General features: G+C 32.0%; 2 protein-coding genes across 2 annotated transcripts; both read left to right on the forward strand.

The window, feature by feature from the left end:
* Window positions 1-531: 531 nt before the first annotated feature.
* On the forward strand, window positions 532-4,697 carry LOC113861072 (sphingoid long-chain bases kinase 2, mitochondrial). The gene is made up of 12 exons (XM_027493680.1): window positions 532-853; window positions 1,306-1,382; window positions 1,508-1,561; window positions 1,645-1,704; window positions 2,418-2,495; window positions 2,628-2,674; window positions 2,784-2,824; window positions 2,974-3,058; window positions 3,136-3,250; window positions 3,359-3,481; window positions 3,626-3,726; window positions 4,274-4,697. Exons 1-12 carry the CDS (start codon window positions 715-717, stop codon window positions 4,401-4,403), a joined length of 1,050 nt encoding a protein of 349 aa, XP_027349481.1. The 5' UTR covers window positions 532-714; the 3' UTR covers window positions 4,404-4,697.
* A 2,525-nt stretch (window positions 4,698-7,222) lies between these two features.
* On the forward strand, window positions 7,223-10,098 carry LOC113861074 (probable WRKY transcription factor 24). The gene is made up of 2 exons (XM_027493682.1): window positions 7,223-7,641; window positions 9,921-10,098. Exons 1-2 carry the CDS (start codon window positions 7,223-7,225, stop codon window positions 10,096-10,098), a joined length of 597 nt encoding a protein of 198 aa, XP_027349483.1.

Here is a 10,098-nt window from a genome sequence, read left to right on the forward strand (position 1 = left end):
TTTCTTGAGTCACGCCATAAAATTCTCTATAATTGACAATGTATTATTTCAAAATATTTTATAATTTAGATTATGATAAAATTCTTATGCAGATTTAAAATTACATATGATACATAAATGTAGGTTTTATTAAATAAAGAAATGAATTTATATAACTTTATTTAATAATTAATTATATATGTTATTATATGAAATATATGTTATGTTAATAACTAATATTAACTTGTCAAGTGATATTTTCTAATAGTATAGTTGTGATATTAAATGGATGAGATGTCATTGTCATAGGATGATATCGGACCATTTGTTAAAAAATTAAATTTTATGAGATTAAAAATTATTGAAAAGATTGAAAGACCAAAAATCTATATTAAATTATATTTATGAATTAAAAATATATTTTATTTTCCAGAAATTGATTAAAAAATTAATGAAGAAGAACTAGGATTGAGCTAATGAAAGCGATGGACTTTCCCTGAACAAAATAATAATAATAATAATAATAACAGTAGAAGAGAAAAATCAAATTACACAGAAGGATGCAATTATTATCAGCAAGTCACCAGATGAGTGATATGTTCTGCAGATAGGACCAACGAAACCAACAAGTGACGTGTTGGCTTTTTCTCTTTTTTCTTCTCTGTTTTTTTCATTTTTGTTTTTGGTTTTTCCAAAATTCGGCATAAGATTGTGTGCCATTGTTATTATCATCAAATGGTGGCATTGGGAAGAGGAATAACGGTGGCTAACACCATGATTCTCAGATCAGAGCTCCAACCTATGGCACCCGACCGCATTAGTTCTTCCTCTTCTTCTCGTCAAAAGGACCTCGTTTTCGTCGTCAACCCTCTTGGTCTTGTCTCCTTCACTCTTTTTTTTGTTAAAAAGATTCCTTTTTTCTTGTTATTCAGCTGAATTAAATGATGGTGGTGGTGAAATTTGAACTACCCATTATTCCTTTTTCTTTTTTCCATGAAAGTAGACCTACTCTTTATTTCTTTGGATATGAAGTTTGATTTTTTTTGAAGAATCGGCACTCAAATCAACAGCTTGTTTTAAAAAATGTGCATTTCTAACGTGATTTCTGTACACTAAAAGGGTGTGTTTGGATTCATGTTTGATCGATTCACATTTACTCTAATGCAATTAGTTGTAGTTTTTGTGTTAACATGATTTTAAAGCATGTAAAACGTGATTCCAACATGCTATACTTGTTACGCATGTTAATGGTGATGTGAGTGTGTATGTGCAGTGGTGCTTAGTTAAGCATTTCTCAAAATTTGAAACCAGAAACTTGGGTTGCAGGTGCTAATGGGAAGACTGGTAAAGAATGGAGGAAGTTAGTTCCATATCTACGGTCTCGCCTTGGTAAAGAATGCAATGTGAGTGAGTCTTGTATCTACTGTGTCATGAGTGTTTGTTTATTTGTTTTTAGGGATGAACTCTGCCGATTTATTTGCTTTGTGTAATGTGTTCATTTGGAAATTCTGTTTTTCTTTGTGATTAGATATGTGAATCCTTAACCTCGGGTCCTTGTCATGCTATTGACATAACAAGAGAGGTTAGTCGGAGTGTTTGAAATAAATTGGTGTTGTTTATACCGCCTCGAACGAGTTCGTGAATCGTTATCCTTGTGCTGTGTAGGCTATAAGGGAGGGGGCTGATGCTGTCATTGCTGTTGGAGGTGATGGAACTCTTCATGAGGTGAAAAATGCTTCTCTCTTTAGTTGGTATTTTTTATTATTGGGACTGATAATCTTATTTCATGGATATATTTTCATTGATATTGTTACTTATAGACATTCTCAAATGAAATTCTTGAGCATCTTCTACCTTTAAAACAGGGTTCACCAAGCTTGCCTTTATTTTGTTTATTATAAAGAGAAATGCTGGAAGCACAATTTCTAATACACTCTGTTTGATGCACATTTCATTATTTGTTGAAACTTGAAATTCATATGAGATTCACTAAGGCTTTGTTTGGGAGTTGGTTTTTGGAGGAAAGGGGAGGGGAGAGAATGACTTATGTGATAATAATCTTTGTTTGAGAGTTTTTAGATGATGAGAGAGAGAGCATTTAGAAACCCTCCGAAGCTAATGTTTTTAAGTTTCTTCAATTTCAGTTTTTTTTTAGCCCTCCTTCCCCTTCTCTTCTCCTCTCCTCTCTTACCCTTCATACTATTTCCTTCCCCCTTCCCTCCAGACTTCCAAAAAAGCCTAAATAGGAAGTGAGACCTGCCTCATTTGTTGGGAACCATAGTAATTTCAACTAATAATAAAAAGTGTGTTGAAAAAAGTGTGCTGCTAACATTATCCTTGTTATAAAACACGTTTAGTTGATATCAAGTGAAGTTGTTGATGAATCTAAATATTCCTTCTTGTTGTTATCCAAATGCACCTTGGTTTATTACAAGCAGGTTGTTAATGGGTTTTTCTGGGCTGGAAAACCTGTTGGTAGTCAGATGAAGGAGTCTGCACGTTCAACTGCTCTTGCTGTAAGTACTTGCACCAGAATGCAATATTCTCAGTTTTTATTTAATGCCTGTGGTCTGAGATTCTTCATCTGTAATAGATATTCTTAGTGAGTTGCTTATTGGAAAATTTGACTATGTTCTGGCTTTATGCAGCTCATCCCCTTGGGAACTGGTTCTGATTTTGCAAGAACATTTGGGTGGTTAGTTTTTGTTTGTACTTCATTATCCTTCTTGTGCTTCTTATTTAACTGAAGCTTATTAGCTTTATATAATTGAAGTGAATGGAAATGTCTTTTGGGTCTTTTCCAGGAAAAATGATCCCTACGAGGCCATTGAACGAATTTCTAGAGGTTTCTTTCTTTTTCTTTATTTATGATTGCTTTATTATTCTATTTTACCTGTGTGATGGCTCAAGCATGTTGATACTGGCCTGAATGTTATGTTTTCTTACATGCTTTTAGTTTGTCACTTATTACATTCTAATTTAGGTCTTCTTTAGGGTTGAGATCAAGGATAGATGTTGGTGTTATCAGCGGAGAGAATTGTGATCATCATTACTTCATAAACGTTGCCGACATTCATTTGTAAGGCTAACTTAGAAAATTCAAAATAAGGGTAACACATGAATCATATCTGAAGCATGCTTGACCAAATTTTACAGGAGTGCAAAGGCAGGTTTTCATGCTTCTAAGTACAAGAGATTTGGTAACCTTTGCTATATCATTGGTGCATTGCAAGCCTTCATGGGGCATCAAAACCAGGATCTAAGAATCAAGGTCAGTGTTAGTTTGAGCTCCTGTATAATTTTACTTTTTCCATATTTCGTAGTCTGTGGTAGTGCACCAGAAGTGTCACACCAGTTTTGTAGCTCATGAAAAATGCAGTTCAATGAAGGTGAGTGGGAGACTTTTCCTCAAGTGACAGCCCTTTGTGTTGGAAATGCAAAATACTTCGGTGGCGGTATGAAAATTACGCCAAATGCTGATCCTTTCAGCGGAAATTTAGAGGTAAAATGACTTTCTGTGAAATCTCAAAAATGAAGATTATCATCTATTTTAATAATCTACTGGACTAAACCTCTTCCTAAATCCTGCAAATCTTTTTCTATTGAAGTATAATTTTTTTTGTTTTGCTCTTTTTTTATTCTGCAGGTTGTGATTCTTCAGAACTTTAAATGGTATGATTTTATCCTGAAATTACATAAGCTATACAGTGGGACACATCTCTCGGTTAAAAATGTATCTGCTAGAAGGTATAATCTTTTCCAAAGAAGTCAATATACCATTCTTGTCTTCTTCTGTTGCTACTCTCTAATTCTTGATGTTAAATATCAATTGATAAGGTTTAGATTACTAATGAAATTGGATTACAATACACGATCTTGTCAAATCTGAACATGACATATTGATATTGGATATTTTTAGTGTAAGGTCAATTTTCTTCTTTTCAAGTCACCTGGTTAACTATGATGCCAATTATGTAAGTGGTTCTGGAAGCCTACACACCATTCTCTATAACGTACTTTTATCGTGATGGTGGAATTTGGAGAAAAATTATCTTCTGTTTATTATTGTGTGTATTGTTTTAATTGGAAGTAACTTTTCATGTCGATGTGCTTTAAATTTACTGAATTGCAACTAAGAAGAAATGTGGAAGTAGGTGCCTAGCAACAGAATTTTATTGTGAGCTTTATTGGGTTTGGTTTTCTTGACAGTTTACTGTATGTGCTACCTTTTTCAGCTCAAAGAACGCTTAGGTTTGCAGTGGTACTCATCCAATGTTTTTTTTTTATATTGTAGTGTACTTTCTATCGAAGTGGATGACATCTCAGGCAAGGGTGGTATTTATATTCAATCTGATGGGGAGCATTTGGGGTTCCTTCCAAAAAAGATTTGTGTTCTGCCTGGTGCTATCGAGATGATAGTCTGATTCAGTCAGAGAATGACAGAACCAACGAAATATAGATGATGTCATTCATGCTGTGTAATTTGCCAGATTAGATAGAGGGAGGAAGAGTTTGTTTATTGTGTGTAGGCATCAGAGTAGGATTCTTACATCTTTTGCTGTCGCCTGAGGGAGAATAGTTGTAATTTTGAATCAGCAATGAATCATCATATATATTTTTTAACTGTATAATGTTTCTACAGTTATAGAATGTAGAGAAAAGGTATAAATTAGAAATTTAATAAAGTTTATCATGCCATCAACATTTTTTGAACTTTTCACTCTTATGAGTCATGACAATGACAATTAAGGTATATATTTATTTGACTCTTGTAATATGATTGACTTCAAATTTGATTGCAGGAAAGTGATTATTTGGTTCATTGAAAACCTTAGAATGAGTTCAAATGTTCAATGTCAATGCTGTGAAACAGTGTATCAATTTTAAATTTTAGAAGTTACTTGCAAAAAAAAAAAAAGATTGTGAAGTGGATAAAACATAATGTCAATTTCTCTAAATCAAGATTCTGAACCTCATAGCAATGAGCTTCCCAAGCTTGCTAGCATGGTAGAGCTCTGAATCTTAACTTCTGGACGTTGCTGCCTCTGTTTTCTGTTCCCATCTAATTGGGAAGCGCATGAGTGAGCTCTTGAACTTGCTGGAGATGGGTCAGGCTGAGGGTCTGGAGCTGTTGATTGTGCCACAGTTGTGGACACAATCAAAGGGGACTCTGAAATGTATTTTGTTACAGGTTTGCTCATATCTTGGTGCTCCTTTGTTTTTTGGATTTATTCAAATTTCTTTCCTTTTGTTCATGAATAATAGAGTCCTGTGAGTTTTCAAGGATTATTTGACTGCATTGGTTCACCTCAATTTTTTTAAAGGTAGCATATTCTGCATATTTTGTTCTTTGAAAATTTGAAGTTTAAAGCTTTGGCTATTGATCTTAATAATAGACACATTGTATTGAAATTAAAAATGCTCGGTTGGCAATTGAAATATCCTTGGGTGATCTCCTTACCTTCTGCATATTATGTCAACATAATATTAAGGAAAAATCAAGCCTCCTTTGTTTAGCTAGTCATTGTTTCATTCATTGTACTCCACAGAGACCAGTGCATCATGTGCAAGGGGCAATGCCTCCTTTTTGCTGCAGATGTTCTTCCAGGTTCAGCCTTTCTTGGCATGTCATAAAAGACCTTAATGTAAATACACAAGCTTTTGTGCAACCCTGACTTCTTTTGAATAAGTTTATTGGCATGAAGAGAAATGCATTATGAGATTGTCCAACATCTTCTGCCTCTGATGAGTTAGGTAACTCACCCCAAACTCAAACAATGTCCTTGCTAGAGGCAGTGGGAGGTATACATGGTGGAAGGCACTGCTAAAACAAGCATTTACTGCAGCCAAGAGGATGTGAGAAATAGATAATACTGGGAAATCTATTTGGGCTTGTTTAGCATGAAAACTTTCTTACGTAGGATCTGTTTTGGTTTGAAAGAAACATATTCTGTTTTTATTTCCTGTTCTCATAAATAATTACAAAAATGTTACCTTTGTTATCACTTCGTTATCTTTAAAATTAGGAAACAAAATGAAAACAAGAAGGTAGGTTTGTCATTATCTGTGAAAACATGAAATGAAAAACTCAATTGAGTTTGAAGTCCTACCTTAGTTGTAGAAAAGTTTAATGAAGATAATATAAGATAATAAATTTTACGCCTAAATACAAAGTTTTGAGAGGAGTTATGTTCACTCGTTGTTTGTTGCTTATCTCGTTAGTGCAGGTATCCTTTATTTCCAAGCTCCTCTGGACCCCACCAAGCTCAACCAATCAAAATAGCTTTCAGTTTAAACCCAAAAATCTCCTCTTTGATTCCTCATTTTTGCTTTCTTAGTTGTAACTACTAAGCAATTTACACATTCTGCCGATCAATATCTGTGTTAAATGGTATCAAAGTCGGTGGTCTAATGTGTACCATTATGCTTTGAGCAAATGCCTTGGCAAATGAATTAATTAGATTACGTAAGAGCACTTGGGATTTCAACCATTTAATGATGCACTTTCTGCTTCCACAAGCTATCCCTTTTTACTCATTCTACCAAGTTATGCCCACATCTGGCTTCACTGGTTTTATCCTCGTTTTTCTTCCCAAAAAGGAAAAGTGAAAAAGAAAGATATATCTGCAAAATTACTTTATCAACATATTAGTATTTTTCTTTTATGTTATTCAATAAGATTAATTATTGGTTAATTTTTTTTATTATCAGTCATATTAAAGAATTAAAAGGAAAAAATTATTAGAAAAATAGATAGCTAACTTTTATATTCTTAACATATAGAATAATTACAATTGTACATTTGACGTAAGCAATTTATTACACTGTGCTAGTTTTATTGGTAGGTAAACTGTATATTATTTCAACAAGTGTGAAGAGAATGTGTGTGTGTGTATATATATCCTGAGAGATGATGCAAATATAATGGAATTAATAGACATGTTCTCTATCTCCTATACCCCCTATATCTTGCACCCAATGGCAAACTCAACTAAATCCAACAACTTCTGCTCAACTGCCCCTTGAGTTCATACCATAACACATAGGAAACGTGTCACATATGCACTACTAATATTTCGTTATCATCAATGCAAATGTTCTGTATTCTACATGCGCGTGTATATGTTGATGGCAACCAAACCTTTTCTACCATCCACCATCTTTTACTTCCCCTTTATAAGTTTCAACCCCAAAACATTCTCACTCTCTCTTTAATCTTCTTCAATTCATTGTGGAAGACCTAATGGAAAGCCAAGACCCACCAAACCCACCACCACCTCCATTAATGCTACCACCCCAAAACCAAAACAACCCTTTTCTCTTCACGCCTTCAATGTTGCAAAACCCTCTGGACATCCAAGATCAAGGGCTCTCTGACATTGATTGGAGTAACCTTTTCTCTACCCAAAATAGCTTATTGCTTAATGCGGATGCTAAGGACACCATTGAATGCGCTTCTTCGTCTTCTTTCATGGCTGAAAACAATGGAGCTCCTGAAGAGGAAAAGGGGAATAAGGAGAAAAGGAAGGGGGGGAGAATGAAGAGGACCACACGAGTTCCAAGGTTTGCGTTTCAAACAAGAAGTGCAGATGATATTTTAGATGATGGTTATCGTTGGAGGAAATATGGGCAAAAAGCTGTGAAGAATAGCACATATCCCAGGTATGTGTGTGTGTTAAATGAAATTAATTGGATTACGTTGCATGCATGCATGGTTCTATGATTTTCTATGGAAACATGGAGGATATATAATTCATGGAAAATGTTCCCATCACACCCTAAAACGGGGTGCATAAGGGGTAGAGAAAAAGAGAGATTAAAAAAAGTAAAAAATGCAATGAGTATGATAAAAAATAAGAGAAAAATAAAAACATATATATGTATGAGAAAATAAATAGAAAACTAAAATTGTTCTTCCTAGAGAAGGCATGTAAAAAATTTGGCTCTCAACAACATGGGTATAAAGAAGTGACACTGTCCAAAGTTTCAATTTGAATTGGGTTAATCAATTTGAAAGAAAAGCCTTCTTTTGTTGTATTTCCTTTCCTTGTATTTTTAAGAGCCATGCTGAAATTCTCTGCCGTCTAAATGTTAAGAAATTTCACCGTTATATATATCGCTTAATTCAAGTTTTAGATATGCATATATGTAAATTCTGAAGTTATTTTTTTAAAATAACATATCAGCAAATAAAGGCTCAAGCTTAGTAGAATTTGTTTGCATGATTATGACAAATTTTATTGATCTTTTATATAAAAATATAAATATGTGTTAATATTATTTGTTTTTTCTAGCACACTTTAATTTATTATTGATTAATATTTAAAACGTTTTTAGTAATAAAATTTATAATTTATTTAAAAGTTTATAACTTATTGAGTATTAAGATCCATATAAACTTTCTTACGCATAATTTCATAAATTGAAATAAATTTTAGTTAATAATAATAATAAAATATTATAAAATATGTGTTAATATTGTTTTTTCTATTTATTCCATCTATCTATCAAACTTTAGAGTATGCTAGCTCCTAACATTCTTCATTACTCTATTTCTTCATTGAAGGTCAATAATATATATTTTAAAATACTCTTATTATTTCAATACCCAATTCTCAAGAAGAGTGATGTTAATTATTTATAGGATTTCATCATTATTTTCTTAGACCTCAAATATTGCGCTGCAACAATTTTTTATACAATTAGTCTTTCATGTTATTGACTGACCTTAAAATAAGATGAAGAACACGGCTTTAGTATTTTGAGTATTTTATTAAGAATAATACGTTTTTAATTTTTTTTATATGTCACCATTTAAAAAAAATTATTTGTCACTTTAAAAGTTTAAGAAAATATTTATTACTTTTTTTTTTATTATACTCTTACTCTTTAAAAACTAATAAATAAAAAAAATTAATTAATTAAAAATTTTAAAAATTTAAAAATAAATAATTTTTAAACAAATTAAGACATTAACTAATTTTCTTAAACTGTGTGAAATAACTTTATATATGATAGATAAAGAAGAAACAGAGAGAATATATATGAATGAGTTATAACATTTATTTAAGAAAAGAAAATACTAAATATTTAATAAAAATAATACTTATTATATTAACAATATAGATAATTACTTTAAATATTTAATAGAATATATTCAATGATCGAATATTAAAGAAAGACTGCACAGATACACCATTGTTTTACTAAATCTTTAATATTTATATTACATTATATTATATGAACTGCATATTTCCTTTACATATCTTTGATTCTTGGAAACTAATAAACTACAGACACATACTGATTAATAAAGGGAAATAAATTTATTTTTAACAAGCTAAACAATATTATTGGATTTTAAATTTAGGACATTGAATTACTTCCAAAATTTAAGATGGAAGGGACTAACCTTGTTCAACCAAAATTACTTTCACACTGACCATGTGAATTGGCTTAATTAAGGTAACCATCAATATAGCTTGTAAAAAATCAGGGAAGGGGTCTCGATATCAGAGTTGTCTATTCCAATTTTGTAGATTTCAACCAATGAACTATAAGATGCTTTAATTAACATATCCATTTCTCATCCAGGATAACTAAAATATTTTAAAAACAATATTCATAAATTTTAAAAAATACAACAAACTGCTTGAAAAAAAAAAATTAAAATGAGGTATTATATAGATTTTGAAACTCACTACAAGATTAAAGGTATATATACTGCTATTCTAAACTCATAATATCTATACCAATGGTTTAATCTTTACTAAAAATGTTATATTAACAAAGATTAATTAAATACTAAATTGTTGGTAATTAAATGAGAATTTTTTGTAACGAGACAACTAAATTCATTTGCATCTTGGTCAATTTTAAAGAGATGACTGAATGCTTTTGTGTTTCATTATCATTTTGCATTGCGAAAATGGGCAATAAAGAAGCTATTACCGCTGCACTCATCACACATGCAATGTGAAGAAACAAGTGCAAAGGCTATCCAAAGACACAAGCATTGTGGTGACGACATACGAGGGAATTCACAATCATCCATGCGAAAAGCTGATGGAAACTCTAACCCCTCTTCTGAAGCAAATACAATTTCTTGCTAGCTTGTAA

Source organism: Abrus precatorius, unplaced genomic scaffold (genome assembly GCF_003935025.1).
Source record: "Abrus precatorius isolate BTA unplaced genomic scaffold, Abrus_2018 Scaffold3, whole genome shotgun sequence".
Lineage (NCBI taxonomy): Eukaryota > Viridiplantae > Streptophyta > Magnoliopsida > Fabales > Fabaceae > Abrus > Abrus precatorius.

Coding starts and splice junctions, on each gene's coding strand:
- LOC113861072 (XM_027493680.1), top strand. CDS start 715: ATGGTGGCATTGGGAAGAGGAATAACGGTGGCTAACACCATGATTCTC. Junction 1,705..2,417: donor GTGATGGAACTCTTCATGAG/GTGAAAAATGCT, acceptor TATTACAAGCAG/GTTGTTAATGGGTTTTTCTG. Junction 2,496..2,627: donor CACGTTCAACTGCTCTTGCT/GTAAGTACTTGC, acceptor GGCTTTATGCAG/CTCATCCCCTTGGGAACTGG.
- LOC113861074 (XM_027493682.1), top strand. CDS start 7,223: ATGGAAAGCCAAGACCCACCAAACCCACCACCACCTCCATTAATGCTA. Junction 7,642..9,920: donor AAGAATAGCACATATCCCAG/GTATGTGTGTGT, acceptor TGGGCAATAAAG/AAGCTATTACCGCTGCACTC.